This window comes from Trachemys scripta, chromosome 7 (genome assembly GCF_013100865.1).
Source record: "Trachemys scripta elegans isolate TJP31775 chromosome 7, CAS_Tse_1.0, whole genome shotgun sequence".
In the NCBI taxonomy this organism is placed as follows: Eukaryota; Metazoa; Chordata; order Testudines; family Emydidae; genus Trachemys; species Trachemys scripta.
The window spans coordinates 33,519,792-33,539,491 of record NC_048304.1 but is presented as its reverse complement, the minus strand read 5'-3'; the positions used below and the strand labels follow the sequence as shown (position 1 = coordinate 33,539,491).

At 62.4% G+C, this 19,700-nt stretch overlaps 3 protein-coding genes across 3 annotated transcripts; all 3 read left to right on the top strand.

Annotated features, from left to right (window-relative positions):
• The first annotated feature begins 69 nt into the window (after positions 1 to 69).
• Positions 70 to 5,187, top strand: INTS5 (integrator complex subunit 5). The gene is made up of 2 exons (XM_034775664.1): positions 70 to 198; positions 1,390 to 5,187. Exons 1-2 carry the CDS (start codon positions 116 to 118, stop codon positions 4,187 to 4,189), a joined length of 2,883 nt encoding a protein of 960 aa, XP_034631555.1. The 5' UTR covers positions 70 to 115; the 3' UTR covers positions 4,190 to 5,187.
• Positions 5,188 to 6,011: 824 nt separating this feature from the next.
• Positions 6,012 to 16,766, top strand: GANAB (glucosidase II alpha subunit). Its single transcript, XM_034775674.1, has 17 exons — positions 6,012 to 6,096; positions 7,836 to 7,937; positions 8,281 to 8,389; positions 9,640 to 9,767; positions 9,985 to 10,164; positions 10,752 to 10,817; positions 12,035 to 12,134; positions 12,426 to 12,519; positions 12,928 to 13,024; positions 13,212 to 13,392; positions 13,605 to 13,758; positions 14,242 to 14,477; positions 15,161 to 15,287; positions 15,447 to 15,526; positions 15,695 to 15,838; positions 16,273 to 16,545; positions 16,737 to 16,766. Exons 1-17 carry the CDS (start codon positions 6,083 to 6,085, stop codon positions 16,764 to 16,766), a joined length of 2,115 nt encoding a protein of 704 aa, XP_034631565.1. The 5' UTR covers positions 6,012 to 6,082.
• EML3 (EMAP like 3) lies at positions 16,400 to 18,867 on the top strand. Its single transcript, XM_034775663.1, has 5 exons — positions 16,400 to 16,545; positions 16,809 to 16,896; positions 17,136 to 17,234; positions 17,407 to 17,537; positions 18,039 to 18,867. The coding sequence occupies exons 2-5, from the start codon at positions 16,863 to 16,865 to the stop codon at positions 18,234 to 18,236; spliced, it is 462 nt and encodes a 153-aa protein (XP_034631554.1). The 5' UTR covers positions 16,400 to 16,545; positions 16,809 to 16,862; the 3' UTR covers positions 18,237 to 18,867.
• The last annotated feature ends 833 nt before the right edge of the window (positions 18,868 to 19,700 follow it).

Sequence of the window (19,700 nt, the reverse complement as noted above, 5' to 3'; positions counted from 1 at the left end):
ACCTTCATATCGGGCACCGGGTGCGGGAGGGGCTGTTTCGCTGTGACACCTTCCCTCAGTGCGCAGGCGCGGAGCGAGCCTGAGTGCTGGCACCGGGACCCCCCCCCGGCCCGGGATGTCCTCGCTGTGCGATCCCCCGGGGGCGGCGCCGCCAGGGCCGCCCCAGAACCCGGCCCATGGGGCCCACCCGCCGCTCAGGTACCGGGAGCCCCCAAGCAGACCTCCGACTGGGAACCCCCGAGGCCTTGAGTCCCACAGCCCCTCCCCCCGGGCAGGGACCTCTCACTGGGAACCCCAGGAACAGGGATGCCGCATAGGGAAACCTCCAGAGCCACAACCCCTCCCACAGGGACCCTGCCTTCCCTGGCAAAGCCCCCCACAGGGAACTCTCGTCTGGGGTCTTGAACCTATCAACCTTCCTCCTTCCCCACACCCCTTCCTGACTAGATCCCACCTCCCAGGAACAGGGACCCTTTCCCTCCAGCTGCCCAGCAGGAAATCCCCATTGCCCCCTTCACCTGGAGCCCCATAATCCCCACCTCTACCCGGGGAATTTGATCCCCAGCCAGAATCCCCAGGACTCCTCTGCTGTTTGGCAGGGACCTCCCAAGCAGGAAATTCCCCTTTCTCCAGGTTTTGTAGGCCCACAACCCATCTGACCAGGCTATCCAACTGCCCCAGCTAGGTACCTCCCTACCAGGTAGGGACTGATCACAATCCCTTCCTGAAATCCCCTTCTTCTCTAAGTCCTGGAGCCCCATGACAGCTTTATGGGTCTGTTCTCTCCTGAGTCATCAGGTGCTGCTTGATGTTGGGGGAGCAAGGTTTAAAGCCCAGCCCCAGTGGGTTGTAGGATATAATGTAGTTATAATCGACTTCCTAATGCACGAGAAAGGGAACTGCAGGCTGGCGACCCCTTCCTAGGATGAATGACTGGCGGCCACTCCAGAATCCTTGGGCCTGCTCTCCCTCTTCCCCCCCCCCCCCCACAGTGCAGTGGACCCCCCCATCTCTCCAGGTGCTAAAACCACGTGGGAGTGAATTTTGGGGTCCCGCATCTTGTGCTCCAGAGCTCAGAATCCTTCTGGGATGTCAGGCTGCTATCTAGATACGTATATATTCTCCATCTCTGCAATATTGCGGTGCCTCACGCTCACTTATCCCTATGGCACCCTTTCCATCCCCACTGTAGCCAGGAACAGAATCCAGGTGCCCTGGTTCTGAGTCAAGTGCCCTACCCACTAGATAGCCCCTCCCCCCCCCCATAGCATGAGAGCTGGTGATGAGGATGATGGTGAGGAGACTTGGGATCCAGGCTTCAGGGGAGGTTGGAACATACATCCCTGCTTGCAGCCTGATGCTATCTGTGCTTCCCCCTCTTGTTCCCAGTTCCCAGGAGCTGGCCCAGGAGATCAAAGCCTTCCTGAGCGGTGTGGACCCTGTGCATGGTAACAAGCTAACCATCAAGGAACATGCCCGCTGTGCCATCCTGCTGCTGCGCAGCCTGCCACCTGCGCGCAGCGCCGTGCTGGACCATCTGCGCAATGTCTTCGATGAGTATGTCTGCACCTACTTGTTGGAGCTGGAGAGCAGTGAGGGAGGGCTGGGTGCCAGGCGGGCTCAGGGGCCCAACCTGGACGACGTTGTGCAAGAGATCCAGAATGTGCTGTCTGAGTTTGTCCGCATGAACCCCAAGGCCTGGGCACCTGTGGTCTCAGCCTGGTCCATAGACCTGATGGGGCAGCTGAGCAGCAAGTATGCAGGGCGGCATGGTGTGCCCCACGCCTCCAGCCTCAATGAGCTGCTGCAGCTGTGGATGTCGTGCAAGGCCACTCGGACGCTGATGGACATCTACACCCAGTGCCTGTCCTCCATGATCAGCACCTGCCCCGATGCCTGTGTGGATGCCCTGCTGGACACCTCAGTGCAGCATTCTCCGCACTTCGACTGGGTGGTGGCTCACATTGGCTCCTCTTTCCCCAACACCATCATCAGCCGCGTCCTCTCCTGTGGCCTCAAGGACTTCTGCGTCCACGGGGCAGCCCCTGTCGACCTGCTCTTCCCCACTGCCGCTGACAAGCGGGTGCCCAAGATTGCCTCGGTGGTGGGCATCCTGGGCCACCTGGCCTCGCGCCACTCAGACAGCATCAAGCAGGAGCTGCTGCGGATGTTCCACGAGAGCCTGGGCCCCGTGCGTGACCAGCAGCAGAAAGCTACAGTGCCCTTCCTGCTGCAGCTGGCCGTCATGTCGCCCATGCTGCTGGGGACTATCTCCTCCGAACTGGTGGACTCCCTCAAGCCGAGCGTGCTGAGCCAGCTGCACCAGCACTTCGCTGCACTGCCCCGCGAGGACTTGGAGAACATGGTGAGCATTGTAGTGCATCTCATCTGCCAGACGTCAGCAGGGGCCTACCGTATCCTGCAGTTCCTGGTCAACACGGCCATGCCAGCCTCGGTCATCACCACCCCAGGGCTGGCCGTCCATGACAGCGTGCGCGAGGCCTGTGACCGCATCATCCAGCTGTTGCTGCTCAACCTGCAGAAGCTGGTGTACAACCGGGGCTCGGCCAGCCTGGGGGACGCCCCGCCCCGGGCTGTGCCCTTCCTGGATGAGCTGAAGGGCCACGTGCGGGAGCTCTGCGTGGAGACGCTGCGGCTAGAGCGCAAGCGCTTCCTGTGGCAGCATCAGCTGCTGGGGCTCCTCTCAGTCTACTGCACTCCCAGCTGCACCACTGACGCCCTCTTCTACTTGCTGACGCTGTCCCGGAGCCAGGAGGAACTGGGCCTGGCCACGCAGCTCTACGCTGTGCTGAGCTCCTGCATGAGCGACCTGCTGCCAGCCACTGTCAAGAAGTGCGTGTGCCAGATCCACATGGGGGGGCTGTCGGAGCAGCACATGGTGCAGCTGTTCCACAACCTGGCCCTGATTGTGCAGTGGGAGGGGGAGGGCCCTGCCTCCATGAGCGCCCAGCTAGGGGCTGTCCTCTCTCTGCACCTCTATGACCTCGGGCAGCTGCTGCTGCATCGCAATCCCGAAGTGGCCGAGGCTGCCTCCCTGCTGCTTTCTGTCTGTCCCTTGCCCCGGACCATCCGGCCGGCTCACTTGCTTGTCATCATCCGTTCAGCCGTGCACCAATTCTTCCTGGTGCTGCACCGCCAGTGCCCCACGGGCATCAGCTACAGCACCCGGCTGCTCTCCCGTCTTAGTGGGGCCTCTCCAGCTGCCATGAAGGCCATCCTGCAGCAACTGGTGGAGGGAGCCCTGCACCCAGGGAATGCTGAGCTCTTTGGAGGCCTGGCCGAGCTGTCTGCTGGGGATGATGCCAGCCTGGAAGGCACCAGGATCTCCCTGTTGGACATCAACCGGCGCTTCACAACTGCCGTCAATTTCTCTGGCAGTGTGTGGTCAGTATTCCATGCTGGGGTGATTGGGCGTGGGCTGAAGCCACCCCAGCCCGCCCGGCGGCAGGAGCCTGAAGAGATTGTGCACAATGTCCAGAACTTCCTGAGCCTGCTGCTGCGCTGCTGCCGGGGCGGGCGCTACGGTGCGCCTGAACCCCCGGCCCACACAGTGGCTGTCAACCCCGAGGCAGCCAAGGCAGTGGCTGTGGTGCTGGTGGAGAGCGTCTGCCCTGACGTCACCAACAGCGAGCTGGGCTGGCCGCCCGAGGAGCACACTCGCAGCACGGTGGAGCGCGACATCCAGATCTGCAGGCGCTTCCGTGACAACCCGCTGCTCTTCCAGCTGCTGCGGCTGGTGGCAGCCGGCCCCCCAGCCCTGTGCTACTGCTCCGTGCTGTTGCGTGGCCTGCTAGCCACCCTCATGGCCCACTGGGAGGCCTCACGTCACGGTGACACCACCAGCTCACCGTGGCACCTGCACGCCTCCTGCGCCCTGGTGGCCTGCATGGCTGAGGGCTCCCTGCTGCCGCCAGTGCTTGGCAACATGCATGAGATCTTCCACCAGCTGGCGCCCTTCGAGGTGCATCTGCTGCTGCTGAGCGTCTGGGACTACATGCGGGACAACAGCCCCCTACCCCAGAAGTTCACCTTCCAGGCCGATAAGGGGCTCTTCTTCCGCGACTTCTCCCGTGACTGTGACGTTGGGAAGTACCTCTGCGTGCTGCACAGTGTGCTGCACAAGAATATCGACCGCCTGGGGCTGCTGTCAGGGCGCTTCCAGACCTAGCGCTGCCCCCCATCCTAGGACAGTCCTGGACTCCTCCCACGGCACAGCCACCCCTGCCATCTCAGGACAGTCCCAGACTTAGCTCCTGCCTCACTCCTAAGACACTGCAGTGGCTGCTTGAGTGGGGGGGGATGGGACATTTGACTTTTTTTTTTTTTTTTAATCAATTAAGAGTAACTGTAAAATTCTCCCAGGGTTCAGTGAGGGGGTCACGGTACCTCCCACACAGTCGCTGGAGCTACAGGCAGGAGCTGGTGCAGCTGGCACTGGGGAAACTCCACCCCCTTGTCAGTTTCTCTCAGGGACTGGGAGCTTTAGTTTCTGGTTCCAAGGGGCTTGATGGCCCAGGTTTCGGCTGCCCTGGGGTAGTGAAGGGCCCTGGGCCACCCACAGTGAGGCACTGAGCATGCTCAGCAGGTCCCAAGGCCCCATCAGCTCACTGCAAGTGCTCCCAGGCTGCTGGGCTCTTGTCTCCCCACCCCTTGTGGGGGAATTACAGCAGGGCCACAAGGTCATGTCTCTGCCCTGGGACCCAGCTAGAGAAACTGGCTGGGGGTGGGAAGTGGGGCATACAGATGTGTTCAGTACTTCTGTTCCAGCCCACCTTCTCCCCCCACTCCCTGGTGCTGCTGAGCTGGGCCTGGGTGGATTCTGTTCCTGCTCTATTTTTAGAGCTGCTGTGGACAAGGGGGTCTCAACAGAGGGTAGACACCCAGGGGCCAAAACCAGCCTCCACCTCCATCTACCACTATTGGATGGGCTCTGCTGTGGTTAGCAGGGGTTGTGTGCTGGCGCAGCCTGGTTCAATCATCCTCCGAGCCACCATCTCTCTATTGTCATGGCCGGCAACCACATCCTGCTTTGGGATCAATGGAACAGGAATTGTCTGAAGACTCCAGCTATTCAGGGGGACGAAGGGGTACCACATCCCACACAGCTCAATCTGCTGTTGCCTTTGCCAATTCCTTCTCCTTTTCAAAATAAAGACTGAGAAGGGACTGTTGCCCCTGCAGTTGGTGTTGGGGGGTGGGGGTAAGGCCCCAGGACCTGCAGCTTGGGGGTTGAGGAAGTTATAGTAAAGGAGCGGAGGCATGTTGGGGGCCTCTGTGTTTGAGAGAGCTGTGCACATGGACTTGGTGTGAGTGGGTTGGGGTTGTGACTGGATGTGTTGCCAGCAGAAGATGGGGTGGGGTGGGGGGCAGGATGCCTGGGTTCCATTCCCAGCTCTGCCTCGCACTGGCTGTGTGATCGCAGGGGCGAGGGGGGGGTAGGTATGTGGTGAGGTACGTTGGGGACTGTGTGTGCGGGTGGCAGCGGAAGCCCCCTCCTCCAGCGATGACTGAGCCAGATCTGTTTCCTGCCTCTGAGCTGAGCCCCCGTGTGTCTGGGTCACGGGGCAGCGGTAACTTCTGCCCCAGCTGCCTGTTCGGTCCCCCTCAGCATTGCTGGGCTCCCTGGAGCTGGAGGCTCTGTCTCCACGAGGGTGACCCTGCGGAAGTGTCAGCACCCCCAGCTGGCCACGTGCTGCCCGAGCTCAGGAGCCTGGGCCGGCGGTGCGCGGCCCCACAGTGCTCAGGCAGGACTGAGCAGAGCCGCGATCCCTTCGCCAGGGCAGGGGACCCCCTGGGCGTGGGCAGCAGCCGCTGGGCGTCACCTTGGCCTGGGGCCCGGAACATCCGGGCTGTAGCCCAGGGACCTCCCAGAACAGAACGGGACCTGGGCGTCCGGGACCGACATCATTAATATTCATGACCGGGGCGGGGCCTGTACAAATAATTCAGCAACGAGGCTGGCGGGCGAGCTGCGAGGGGGGAGGGGCTCAGGCCGCGCCGGGCCAATGGGGAACCGAGCCGTGCTGGCGGGGGCGGTGTGCGGGGTCAGGCTCGATCCAAGATGGCGTCGAAGAGGTGAGAGTGGGGGCCGGCGGGGAACCGGTACCCAGAACCCCCCGGGGCAGGAACCCGCCCCCGCTAGGGCCCCGAATCCCAATCGGCCCCGGCCCTGGGTCCCCCGAGACCATCCCCGACCCAGGCCCCCCAAATACCAGCCCGTCCCCCCTCCCCCGCCCGGCCCAGGGCCCCCCGCCAGCTACCAGCCTCTCCCCCAGCATCCCCTGTTCCGCCCCCACCCTAGAGCCCCCCACTACCAACCCCTCCCCCTCCCTAAGCACCCTCCTCTCGGTTCCTGTCCCAGCCCAACTACCCTCTACTTGGCCACCCACAGAGACCCCCAAATACCAGCCCCTTCCCACACATGCTCTGTGCTCAGCCCCCAGAAACCCTCCCTCAGATATTAGCTCTTCCCCCTCGCTCCCCCCAATACCAGCACCCCCAACCAAAGCTCAGGCTGCCCCCTAGACTCCCGCTCTGGTCCGTCCACTGGGGTCCAGCCAGAACCTGCTAACTGCACCCAGGGCAGCTGGTTCAGAGCCTGGGCTGGCAGTGCCCTGGGGCTGTCCACTACCTTCTGCTCCCTTGTCTCCTGGGGGGGGTGAGGGGCTTTCAAGCTCCTGAAAATCCCTTCCCACCCCCCGAGCCACTTCTGCCTTTTGCACCGACTGCTGCCCTAAAATCCCCTGTCCCAGCGGATGCTGGGGGCCAGCTCTGGCAGGGAGGGACTGTGGTGGGAGTAGCCTTGGGAGTGGAGGTCTGGGGGTGTTGTTCCCTTCCCCAGGATAATGGGAGGCATTAGCCCTGGTGGCAGGGGGCTCGATATTAGGGCTCCAGGGGTGTAGTGGGGCCAGGTAGGAAGGAACGGGTAGGCTCGTGTGGCCAAGCCCTTCCCTGATCCCTACCTGTGCCAGTGCCCCTCAGTCGTGTCCTGCAGCCTCTGCTATCCCAGCACTGGGCTCCCCATGCACAGTTCTGCTGGGGCCCTTTAGTCCAGACCCGCAGCGCTGGGATTTGCCCTGATGCAGGGGGGAAGAGTTCATGCTGTAACAGGGTGGCTGGTTGGCACCGAGTAGCAAGCCCCATTCACATGGTGCTGCATGGCCCTGCGGCCTGTGTCGCAAGCGCTTCCTGCAGGAAGGTGCCCTTTGCTCCGTGCCAGCGTGAAGGGACCCTGTCCTTCATCTTCTCCCCCTGCTGCATCAGGAGCTGCCCCAGCGAGGGTGACTGCCAGGTAGAACCTCTCCCAGTGCCCCTTGTCTGCATGTCGGAGGGGCCCGTGGGGCAGAGGGACCCAATAGCAGGTCCTTTAATGAGTCCCATGGCTCATCTGGCTCACCTGAGGCTTCTGCCCTGGGAAGTAGGGAAATGGGCTTCTCACAAGAGTCTGGCAGGATGAGGGGCTCTGGCGGCTATGTTTGCCCTGTCCTGAGTGCCAAGTGCTGCAGGTGGGTGCCTCTAGGGCAGGACCTGTGCTGAACTGCCCCCTGCGACCCATGGTGCCCATGTAAGGGGGGCAGTGCTGTCTCTCCTCTCCTGGCACTGGGGTTAACTCTGATGCAGATGCATTAATTCCCCCCAAGTCCCATCCCTGTCCACACACATACTGGCATTAACCTTAGCAAGGGGCCAATGCTGTCCCTGACTCAGGGCAGGTGCTGGGTACCCTGAAACCAGTGCTGCCCCCTCTGGGAAACCCATGTGCTGGGCTGGGCATTCCCCAGAGCTCGCCTCTTCCGACCCCTGCTCTCTTCCAGGCTGGGGATGGCAGCTCTCGCCTGGATGGCTCTTTGCCTCGCTGCTGCCTTTGCTGTGGACAGGAGCAACTTCAAGACATGTGAGCAGAGCTCCTTCTGCAAGTGAGTAGCAGGGCAGGGACATAGGGCTGAACAAAGCAAAGGGGGAACAGCGAGGGCAGGCAGCAGGAGTGGAGGGGACCGGGCTGGGAGGATCATGGCCCCTAGGTGGGACCAGGAGCTGCTGCTCTCTCTGGCCACTCCCCCTTGCAGTGGGTTTCCGTGCGGGGTGGGCTGTTGTGCAGCTCCCAGCCTGGATTTTCTCCCCAGCTCTCCCCAGGGCAGGGAACAGAGATACAAACAAGCTGTGCTGCTGTTGGGATCTGGAGAGCAGGGAGCCAGGCTGAGCTACTCCCCTGGAGGCTGCACCTGGCGCTGGCTGCTCTAACCCTCCCCCTGTCTCCAGGCGTCAAAGGAGCGTGAAGCCCGGGAGCTCCCCTTACCGGGCACTGCTGGAGTCGCTCCAGCTCAGCCAGGACTCCATGAAACTGCAGCTTGTCAACGAAGTGAATAAGGTGAGGGGGGCCCAGTTCGGGGTGGGGGCTCGAAAGGCCTGTGGCTAAGCTAGGGCCCAGCCCTGAGATGCAGGTCCTGGGTCCGATGAGAGCAGAGGCTGGGTGGGAGTCAGGATTTCTTGGCGGTGGTGGCGGCGTCGCAGTGGAAGCTGTTCTGGTACTGTTCAGCAGCAGTGGCAATATTGTAGTTGAGCCATAAGGGGACCTGGTCCCTGAGCCTCCATGCTGCTGGGGGACCCGCTCACCCACAATGAGCAGCATGTTGCATGCATGGTCCTTCTGGACTTCGCAAAGCTCCAGAGCGAGTGGCAGCGTCTAGTGCAGCCAGCAGAGGTACATGACCCTCACCCTCCGGGGCAGGGGCTCGACAGCTCCTTCTCTGGCCTGGTCACATGAGCCGCTGCCTCTGGGCAGCTCAGCTCTGGGGCCAGGGTGTGTGTGTGTGGGGGGGGGGGGGGCGGGGGGTCTGTGTGCCCTGGAGTGAGCAGGACACAATGTGGGTGAGTCCTGGGGGAGTGGCATTAGAGCTGGAGACTAAAGGCTGCCGAGGCCACAGCTGGTTACTGAGCAGGGACTGGGGTGGCCAGATGAGTTGCGGTGGAGAGGTTGGCAGGAACCCTGTTGGAAAGGACTCAAGCAGGGTAACCCTAGAGCAGCCAGGACACGCAGCCAGACCTCTCTGGAGTCACCGGTATGTCCCTCAATTCAGTTCCCTCCTATCTGCACGGGTCTGGCACCCCCCCATCATAAATGTGTGTGTGTCTGGGTATGTTGTTTTTAATCTGGACACATCACTTCGGATAACCTGCTAGTCCTCAGCCAGGCCTGGTTTAGCCATTCAGAATACAACTACAATGTGAATTCATTTAATAATTCTTGTGTAAGAAAATCAGTATTTTAGTGGCGTTACGGCACCTTCAGATTTAGGACTAACTACTGCTCCTGGGTTCTGTCTCCAGCTCTGGGAGAGATGTGGGGCCTAATGAGGCAAGGGGACTGGCAACTAGGACTCCTGGGTTCTATTCCCAGTGCTGGGAGGGGAGTGGGAGCCAGTGGGTTGGAGCAGGAGAGCTGGGAGCCAGGACATGCCCCTCCCACCCCGCACAGCAGGATGATGCACGACTCCCCAGCTCTTCAAAGCGATTCCCAGGGTTCCCTCTGGCCAGGGAGACTGGCGTGTCCCCTGATGGAGGATGCTGGGGGAGGGGAGGCCTTGGGACTGGTGTGAGGCTGACACTAATTCTCCCCAGGTCCCACTCCTGCTGGAGCTGTACGGGCTGCAGGGGAACATGACACGCATCAAGATCAATGAGCTGAGCCCGTTGCGCCCACGTTACGAGGTGCCTGATGTGCTGGTGCGCGACCCACCCACCACCTGGTAAGAGGCCTTGCAGGGAGGGGGACCCCCTTTGCTGTGCTTGGGGGAGTTGTGGGGCTAACAGCGGGGGACCCTTGGGCCTGCTCTTCCAGCTGTGCTCCCTGAGTACGCAGATATGGGGGGATGGGCAGGGGGTCCCCCATGGCTCTGGCCCTGCAGGCTAACTGTGTCCCCTGTCCATATCTCTGCCCTCCATCCCCTCTCTGCTGCCCCCCAGGCTGGCGGTGACGGGCCGGGACGAGAACAGTGTGGAGCTCTCATTGGGCGACTCTGGACACAAACTGATCCTGACAGGGAAGCCGTTCCGCATGGACCTGCTGCACGGGCGGGAGCTGGTGCTGAGCGTCAACCCCCGTGGGCTGCTGCACTTTGAGCACCTGCGGCATCGGAAGGACTCGTGAGTACCAGGGGGAGGGGAGCTCAGCTCTGGGCCTCTCCAGCCCGTAGCCCTGGCAGCTGTGAGTGCCTCCCTGCAGGTGGGCATGTGTCCCTGAGAGCCACCAGGGTTCTGATCCCTGAGGGGTGACCAGCTTCCATTCAGCTTAGTGCGCTCAATCTCCCGGCAGGGGGCATATAGGGGGCTGGGCCAGTGCGGTGTTCTGCAGGGAGAGCTCCCAGCTACTCCAGCCCTGGCCTCTCCCAGCAGGGGGGGCACTCTAGTGAGGCAGCGTCCATGTTCAAGCTGTTGATGAACAGCCCAAACCCCTCGATTTCTTCTCTTTGGAGACCCTGGTTGGGGGCTGGTTTCAAGGCTGGTCGCTGGGGGGCTGGAGGGGGCAGGGGCTGGGACCCAGCCCCTTGCTGTGACTCTGTTAGGAGGCACAGCTGGGAGGGGGAGCAGTCCCTGCTGCATCTGTTGTGCTCCTTGGGGCGCAGGGCCTGGTGAGGGGCAGGTGAAGGGGGGGCGGGGATCTCTCTGTCTGGAATTCCATGCACTGACTCTCGCTGTTTCTGTTTTGTTGGTTGTGCCTCCCCCGGCCCCAGTTTCTCGGATAAAGTTAGTAGCTCGGTCGGTAGCTTGTGGGATAAGATCAAGAGCCTTTTCTATAGGTAAATCCACAGCTTCTGCTACTGTCTCTGACCCCCACAACCCGCCCGTAGCCGGGGGCTGTAGTAGTACAGCTGGGGAGCCCTGGGACCAATCCCTTCCTCCTCCCACCGTGTCCAGATTTGGGGAGCCCTGGGGCTGATCCTCCCCCCTCCTCTAATCCCAGGGGGATGGTGTTCACCCCCTGCCTCATTGTCTGGGGGGGGGTTGCTCCCTCTGAGCACTCCCCAGACCCTCAGTGACTTAATCCCTGCCCCGGTGGCAGGCTGTGCCAGGCAGGCAGGACACACACAGGGAGGGAGCCGGCAGGTGCATGGGACCCCCTAGCTGCTCAGGGCAGGGGCCTGCCTGGGCAGCCACCTGCAGGAGCTAGGGGAAGGTAACATGGGGGCTCTGTGGACTTGGACAGGTAGAATCTGTTTGTGGGTTGTTTCCTCCCAGGGGGGCAGGTTGGGGAGGGGCTTTGTCCCCCTGGGGGCCAGGCAGGGCAAGGGGGGTGGGCCAGGGAGGGGCTGTGTCTCCTGGGGGAGGAAGGAGTGGGGATCAGGTGGGGAGAGGGTCTGTGCCCTGCCCCAGGGGCCATGCAGGGGGAGTGGCTGTATCCGGGGGGTGGTGGTGGCAGGGACAGGTGAGCCCAACCCTGCCCCCCTCAGACTGAATCCAATCTTCCAATGAATGCTGTCAGGGAAGGGGCTGCCCTGGGGCTGGGAGACACCTGGCACTGTCCCCTCCCTCACCGTGGTATTGTAGCCCCAATCTGAGACTCTCTGAACCCTACTTTACACCGGTGTCCGCCCCAGCCGTCTAGCTCCATAGGACCCTGCTGGTGGCGGGATGCTTGCTCTCCCTTTGGGCGATGAGACCTGCCCCGAGTATGTTAGCAGGGGGACCCAGCCCCCTGGACTGTGGAGCGTCAGGATGGGGGCAGCACCCTCCCTGGCATAGAGGGAAGGCTCTGCCCGGAGGGAGAGAGTCAGGTCAGGGGGCTCCCTGCAGAGTCTGGGTGCATCTAGGCTGGGCTGTCCCCTCTCGCCCCCCGTCCCCGCTAACCTGGTGCCAGCCTGTGCGTGAGTGATTCCTGCTTCTAGAGACTAACGGTGCCTGCCTGCCCTGGAGATGCTGCTGTGCCCAGCTTGGGGCGTCATCCCTGGCGCTGCCGTGCCCTAGTGGTGCCCGGGGCAGGTGCTGAGCCGGCTTTTCTTCCCTCTGCCTCTTTCAGGGAGGAGCCAAAGGAGTCAGCCCCGGAGGACGGGGCAGCCGGGGAGGAGACCGAGCCAGCTCTGCCTGGGGACCAGGAGTCCAGTGAGAAGAGCACAAAGGTGTGTGAAAGAGAAGGGGACTCGTGTGGAGCAGGGGGTGGGGGCCCTGTGCAGAGACTCAGGGGGCTGTGGTTGGGAGGACTTGTATGGCGGAGGGGGTAGAGCCTCTGTGGGAGGGGGTAGCTGAACAGTAACTGGGTGCAAAGGCACGTAGAGGACTTGCCTACCGTGCCCCATGCATATGGAGGCTGGCCTGTTCCCCCAGAAGGGTTCCCCGTGGATGTGAATGGGAGCTTGGGGGCACCCATACTCTTCCCTGCAGCTCCCCTGTCTAACTTCCATTCCACTCAGTCAGAGGAGGTGTCGGACGGGCCGAACCGGGCTGAAGAGGAGCTGGGTTCCTGGGAAGAGACGTTCAAGACCCACACAGACAGCAAGCCCAATGGTGAGAGCCATCCTGACCCCACCGTTGGGTAGTGTGGGGCTAGACGGGCCAATTATTCTGATCTGGAGTGTGGGGGTTACTGAGCTAGACGGGCCAATTGCTCTGATCGGGGCGGGTGGGAGTGTTACTGAGCTAGATGGGCCCACTGGTCTGACCCAGAGAGGGTGTTACTGGGCTGGACAGGCCCATTGGTTGGAGGAGACCAATGCCTACCTTGCCCCATAGAGCCTTTTGCTGTGGTGGCACTGGCAGTGGGAGTGACGCTGGGCCCCAGCCTGCACAGCCAGCATGGGGGCATCGTGCTGAGGCAAGGAGGTCCCTTTCTGGGCAGGGCCTGGCGGTGCCATGCTGCCCCAGACCCCATGGGCTGCTGAGAGCTGCAGCGTTATCACAACCCTCTCATTCCAGGGCCGACCTCGGTGGGGCTGGATTTCTCGCTGCCTGGCTTTGAGCACGTCTATGGGATCCCGGAGCATGCCGACAACCTGCGCCTGCGCACCACTGAGTGAGGAGGGGGCCCATTGGCGCTGCGGGGGGTTCTGTGCCTGTCTGGGCCCATGGGCGATGCAGGGATGCTGCTCCTGTTGGGGCTGGGGGGAGAGGAGGCTGAGGGACTGTTGGGGGACGGGATGCTGTTCCTCTCAGGGTTGAGGATGGGAGGGGCAGGGCAGTGACCTGACGTGTCCCCGCAGGGGGGGTGACCCGTACCGCCTCTACAATCTGGATGTATTCCAATATGAGCTGTACAACCCCATGGCACTGTATGGCTCCGTGCCGCTCCTGCTGGCCCACAACACCCAGCGCACCCTGGGCATCTTCTGGCTCAATGCCGCCGAGACCTGGGTGGACATCAGCTCCAACACAGCTGGCAAGGTATGGGGGCACTGGCTCCTGCTGGGCTGGCAGGGCGGGATTCAGAAATTGTCTCCTGGGGGGATAGTGTGTGTGGGGGTAGTTCCAAACGGGGGGAAGGAAGGTGGTTCCAGTGAGGTACTGCGTGGGAATGGGGGATGGCTCTGGTTGGAGGGGGACACTGGGGGAGCGGGTACTCCCCTACCCCCCATTGCTGATGACTCCCTCTGCAGACACTGTTTGGGAAGATGCTGGATTACATGCAGGGAGGCGGCGAGACCCCCCAGACCGATGTGCGCTGGATGTCAGAGAGCGGCATCATCGATGTCTTTCTGCTGCTGGGGCCTGCGCCCACCGATGTCTTCAGGCAGTACACAGTCCTGACTGGTACAGGCCAGGGAGGGGGAGTTACCCAGCCCTGATGGGTATAGGTGGTGGGGAGAGGGGGATACAAGGCCCTGGTGGGTACAGGCCAGTGGGTGGGGGTACGTGGCCCTGGTGGGAGGCCTGGGTGGGGGGAGGGTTACCAGCCCTGACGGGTACAGGTGGGTGGGAGAGGGGGCCACAAGGCCCTGGTGGGTACAGGCCAGTGCGTGGGGGTACGTGGCCCTGGTGGGTATAGGCCAGGGGAGGGGTTATGTGGCCCTGACGGGTACAGGAGGAGGGAAGAGTTTACGCGGCCCTGATGGGTACAGAGAAGTGGGGATGGGGTTATGTGACCCTGATGGGTCCGTGGGGGTGGCGGGGAGGGCTGTGTCAGGCCAGGCTGGGGGGTCTCTACACAGCCCTGTCAGGGGATCTGGGTGCAAGGGAAAGGTGGCTCCATGGGGTGGGTGGGGCGCCCCATGTATTGATTCCTATTTGCCCCAGGCACACAGGCCCTGCCCCCGCTCTTTGCCATGGCCTATCACCAGAGCCGCTGGAACTACAATGACGAGGAGGACGTGGCTGCCGTGGATGATGGCTTCGACATGCATGACATCCCCTGCGATGTGATCTGGCTGGACATTGAGCACACCGACGGCAAGCGCTACTTCACCTGGGACCCCAACAAGTTCCCCCAGCCCCGCAACATGCTGGGGCGCCTGGCCGCCAAGAGACGCAAAGTGAGAACCCCACCGGTGCCCGCCCCGACTTCTCTGACACCCACCCACTGATCCCTCCCAAACCCGACTTCTCCGGCGCCTGCTCCCCAACGTGCACCCCCCAACCTGACCCGACTTCTCTGGCGGCCACCCACCAGTGCCCCCCCCCCAACCCGACTTCTCCGGCACCTGCCCACCAACCCCAACCTCCAATCCCCCCCCAACCCTGACCCAACTTCTCCAGCACCCACCCACCAACGTCCCCCTGACCCTACCCTGCCGGGGCCTGCCCACCAACGCCCCCCCCCCCCCCCCAACCTGACCCCACCGGCGCTCTCTGCGCCCACCCAGCAAGGCGCCTGCCCCAACCCAACTTCTCTGGTGCACACTCACCAACACCCCCCTCCCCGACCCCGCCAGCGCCCACCTGCACTCCCCGGGGCTACTTCACTGGGGACCTCAGTCGGTTCCCCCAGCCCTGCAGCGTCCTGGGCCAAGAGATAGAAGGGGAGATGTCCCCACCACCTTGAACCACTGGGGTGGCTGCCAGTAGGAGGCCCTCTGTGAGGTCCCTGCAGGGGTACATGGCCATGAGCCCAGCCTGAATGGCAAGGAATGCCCTGCCCTGCCTGCCCCCCCCCCCCCTTTGGACTGTTCAAGTCTCTGGTTCAAGCCCGGTTCAAGTCTCTGGCCCCTCCCCCCAGATGGTGTCCATTGTGGACCCGCACATCAAGGTGGACAGCGGGTACCGGGTCCACAACGAGATCCGCTCCCGTGGCTTCTATGTCAAGACCAAGGATGGCAGCGACTATGAAGGCTGGTGCTGGCCAGGTGAGCTGGGGATGCTGTTAGGATGGGGGACAGGGCTGTGGCCCGGGACAGGGTCGGGGTGGGGCTGGCCAGGAGAGGGTGCCTGGCAGAGTGCTAGGCATGGAGTCCCTAGGGTTTCACTAATCCTCCCATTTTCTCCCCCCCTCCCCTCCCCCCCAGGCTCGTCTGGCTACCCTGACTTCACCAACCCTGAGATGCGTGCCTGGTGGGCCAACATGTTCTCCTACGACCAATATGAGGTAGGGTGGAAGTGGGGCCATGGGCGGGGAGTGGAGCCATGGGGTGAGCTGTCCCCACACTCAGGTTGGGGGTCCAGCATTGGGCTGTCCCTTGACTCAGCAGCTTTTCCCAGGTGGGGCAGGAGGACTGGGGTGCTGCCTGTGTCTCATTGCCCCCCCATCCCCCAGGCCTCCATGGAGAACTTGTACGTTTGGAACGACATGAATGAACCATCCGTGTTCAACGGCCCCGAGGTGACCATGTATAAAGACGCCCTGCACGAGGGCGGCTGGGAGCACCGCGACCTGCACAACCTCTACGGCTTCTACGTGGTGAGGGGGTGGGGAGCACTTGGGGGGCACTGCCACCTGTACAACCTTCTATGTGGTGAGGCGGCGAGGGGGGGAGGGGGCACTGCCACCTGCACAACCTTCTACGTGGTGAGGGGACCCTGGGGGGCCCAGCCATCTGCACAACCTTCTACATGGTGTGGGGAGGCACCAGGAGTGTTGGGAGCTCAAGAGCCTGTGGGGGGAGGGTTGGCCCATGGCTCAGGGGGATAGGGAAGTCACCCCCATGGTGAGATCCCAATGAGGGGGGTTCCCAGTGGGGGAAGAGTGTCACTCACCTGGGGTTGGGGATTGCAACCCCATGATAGGCTCCCAGGGGGATGGGGTTTCCCTAAGGAGTGGGGAGGTCCCAGTTGGGGAAAGGTGTTGGCAGACTCTGCCCGTCACCCTTACAGGGTCTCTTTTCCCTCCGGCAGCAAATGGCAACAGCACAGGGACTGGAGCAGCGCTCGGGGGGCCTTGAGCGCCCCTTCGTGCTGAGCCGTGCCTTCTTTGCCGGCTCCCAGCGCTACGGTGAGTGTGTGCGGGGGGGNCTTTTGCAGCTGCCCCCCACGTGGCTCCCTTCCCACCCCTCTTTTCTCCCCCTTGCAGACGGTGAGTTCCTGGCCATCGGCTCCCACGACAACTTCATCTACATCTACAGCGTGGGGGAGGGGGAGCGCAAGTACAGCCGCTTCGGCCGCTGCACGGTGAGGGGGGGGCAAGGAGAGAGGGCTGCCAGGAGGAGGCTGGCAGGGATGGGACTACTGCGATGGTGGAGTGGGTCACTGAACCAAAGGTGGAGGAGGGAAGGGGAGAGGGTCTCTGGGAGATGTGGGGCGGGTCCTGGGAGCCAGGGGGGTGTATGATTCCAGGCCCTTGGATTGTACCCCCTCGGGAGGTGCCTGAGGCTGGGCTGGGGGGTCCTTGAGTAACTGGTTTTGATGCCCCTGTTCCTCCCCTTCCCCCCCAGGGACACTCCAGCTTCATCACCCACCTGGACTGGTCCAAGGACAGCAAGTTCATCATGTCCAACTCTGGAGACTACGAGATCCTCTACTGTGAGTGCCGGGAAGGGGACTGCTCAGGAGCCCGTCACCCTGGGGCCTGGGTGTGAGTCGCCCTCGTTGTGCGTGGGCCCGTCCATAAATCTCCGTCATGGGTGGAGGTGGCTCTGGTGCCCTGGGACAAGTGTGTGTGTTGTCCCCTGGGTACCTGTGGCTGGGAGCTGTGCCCTCATGTGGCAGTGCCTGTCGCTGCAGCGAGACCCTAACCCCGTGTATCTCTCCCCCGTTTGCAGGGGATGTGGCTGGCGGCTGCAAGCTATTGAGGAATCGCTTTGAGAGCCGCGACCGGGAGTGGGCATCGTACACCTGCGTGCTGGGCTTCCACGTTTTTGGTGAGGGTTGGGCCCCATGGGGTGTGGGGGGAGAGGGCGAGTGTTGGGGTACAAGGGCTCCCTGGGAGAAGAGTGTAGCGGGGGGGGTGGGTGGGAAGGGGTCCCAGGGGCTCAGAGCCATGATCAGGAAGGAGCACTAACAGCTTGTGCATGTCGTGTGTCTCCCCTGCAGGTGTGTGGCCGGACGGCTCGGATGGCACAGACATCAACTCCCTGTGCCGCTCCCACAACGAGCGTGTAGTCGCTGTGGCAGACGACTTTTGCAAGGTGCATCTGTTCCAGTACCCTTGTGCCAGGGCCAAGGTGAGACTGGCAGGGATGGGGGGGATTAACCCTGTGCCAGGGCCAAGCTGAGACTGGAGGGGGGGCGGGGATTAACCTTGTGCCAGGGCCAAGCTGAAACTGGGGGTGGGGAATTAACCCCTGACCCCAGGGCTGAGGTGAGAGGAGGCATATAGGGGGAAGATTAACTAGGGTTTTCTCTGCCCATTGGCTGGGGACTGCCCTGAGGGTTTGGGGCACAGGGATGCCCAGGGGGTCTTGGGCAGGGAACTGGGGACTCTATGGGGGGACATCCCAGGGGATCAGGGAGTCTCTGTAGGATCTTGGGCAGGGGAATGGGGTATCTCTGGGGGTTCTGAGTGGGGTGGGGGATCTCAACTGTGGTTCTGGGAGGTCCTGGGGGTAGTGGCAGAGCCCAAGAGCCTCGACCAGGGGGTTGGGGAACACTTTGGAGGTTCTGGGTGGGGTGGTATTCCAGTGGCAGTCCCCACCCCGACCCCACTCCCTTGTTCTCTCTTGCAGGCGCCCAGCCACGTGTATGGGGGCCACGGGAGCCATGTGACTAATGTGCGCTTCACGAATGATGACAGCCACCTGGTCTCACTGGGGGGCAAGGACACCAGCATCTTCCAGTGGCGGGTGCTGGGGGGCAGCCTCCCCCACAGCTGCTCGCTCTCCTCTGCCTCCCTCTCTTCCCAGGAGGCTGGGGGCTGCGCCTGAGCTGGAGACACTGCAGGGACCAAGCCTCATTGCCTGTGGGCCTGGACAGCTCTGGTACATGGACCCCAGCAAGCCAGGCCCAGCCAGAGGGTTCCCTCACCTCCTGGCACTAACGCGTGCTAATAATGCGACCTGCTTCATTAACACTGGGGGGCAGGCCTGGATTCTGCTCAGGGCCCAGCACAGGTCAGAGTGGTGGGGCAGGGCTGAGGGCCTGTTGGCAGCTCCCACCACCAGGGCCCAGGGGCTCAGCTGGGAGGGTGCTGGGATTGGGGCTCTTGCCTTGAAGTCCTCATTGCATGAGGGCCGGGGGGAGGGGGGGATGTCTGGCAGGGGAACTCATGGGTTAGGGGGACCATGTGGGTATTAATGGAGGCAGCCCATCTTTAGGGCTGGGGCTGTCCTGTGTCCACCCTCACTCGGTTCCCCATTCCCAGAACATGTGTACAATGGGGCCTGTCTATCTGGGGGTATTCTCTCCCCCCAGGAGCCTGAGGGCTGCCCCCAATGCTGGGACCAAGCCTGGAGAAGCAGGACACTGCTCTCCCCGCTTCGTTTACATTCCTGGCTGCGCCAGAGCAACAAGACGCTGAACACTGTGAGAGGCAGCAATAAAGCCTTGGCATCAGGGGCTGGGCTCCTGTCTCCTTCCTGTCAGGGCTGGGGAGCAGGCACACAGCAGTGGTAGGGAGTGGGGGGAAGAAGGCTGTGGGCAGGGGCCACAGCACTGGGGTGGGGGAGAGGAAGGCATGCTAGGGGCAGCAGGGGCTGGGGCTAGCCTGCATTAGGATGGGGCAGTGCAGGGATCACTGTTAACACGGCCGGGGTGGGGGGAGGGGGGAGAGCGTGCCGAGGCTTTGGTTCCAGAGTGTGGGGAGAGAGAAATGAGGGATTTAGCTCCCCAAGTCTAGTGGGATATAGAGAGAACATCTCCGCCTCTCTGCTGCGGTGCTGTCATTCCTACATGGCAGGACACTGGAATTAGTGCAATGGTGCCCCACTCCAGAAGTGGCTGCATCTCACCTTTGGACGCAGGATCCCCTTGCAATCAGTGAATTCCTGGGCGTGAGGAGTAAATTAGTGGGTATTTTGGGTTGCATAGCTGTAAATTTGCATATGTACATGTATGCAAATAACCCTGGTGCAGTTGAGAGTGCTGGGAATTGCCCCTGTTTCCAGGGGCAGCCTCGCTGGAGACGAATGGGTTAAAAACCCAGCGCAGCGGTCTCCTTCCGGAAAGGCCCGAGCGGGACAGTCTCTGTCCGGAAATAGCCGAATGCTGCAGTCTCCGTATTTACCCGAAGATCGCCGGCAAGGCCCGAAGTTCTGCCCGGCGCCGGCCATCTGGACTGGAGTCACTGGGCGGAAGGACCCGATCACCGGGAGGCTGTCGTCGGCGATGCCCGAAGCTTCCCCAGGTGCTTCCGGAAAGATACGAATGTTTCCGGAGAGACCCGATTTGGG

Excerpts from the sequence above, each read along its gene's own strand:
- INTS5 (XM_034775664.1), top strand. The coding sequence starts at position 116 with ATGTCCTCGCTGTGCGATCCCCCGGGGGCGGCGCCGCCAGGGCCGCCC. Across the intron at positions 199-1,389 it reads GGGGCCCACCCGCCGCTCAG|TTCCCAGGAGCTGGCCCAGG; the intron begins GTACCGGGAGCC and ends TCTTGTTCCCAG.
- EML3 (XM_034775663.1), top strand. The coding sequence starts at position 16,863 with ATGTCCAACTCTGGAGACTACGAGATCCTCTACT. Across the intron at positions 16,897-17,135 it reads AGACTACGAGATCCTCTACT|GGGATGTGGCTGGCGGCTGC; the intron begins GTGAGTGCCGGG and ends CCCCGTTTGCAG. Across the intron at positions 17,538-18,038 it reads ACCCTTGTGCCAGGGCCAAG|GCGCCCAGCCACGTGTATGG; the intron begins GTGAGACTGGCA and ends TCTCTCTTGCAG.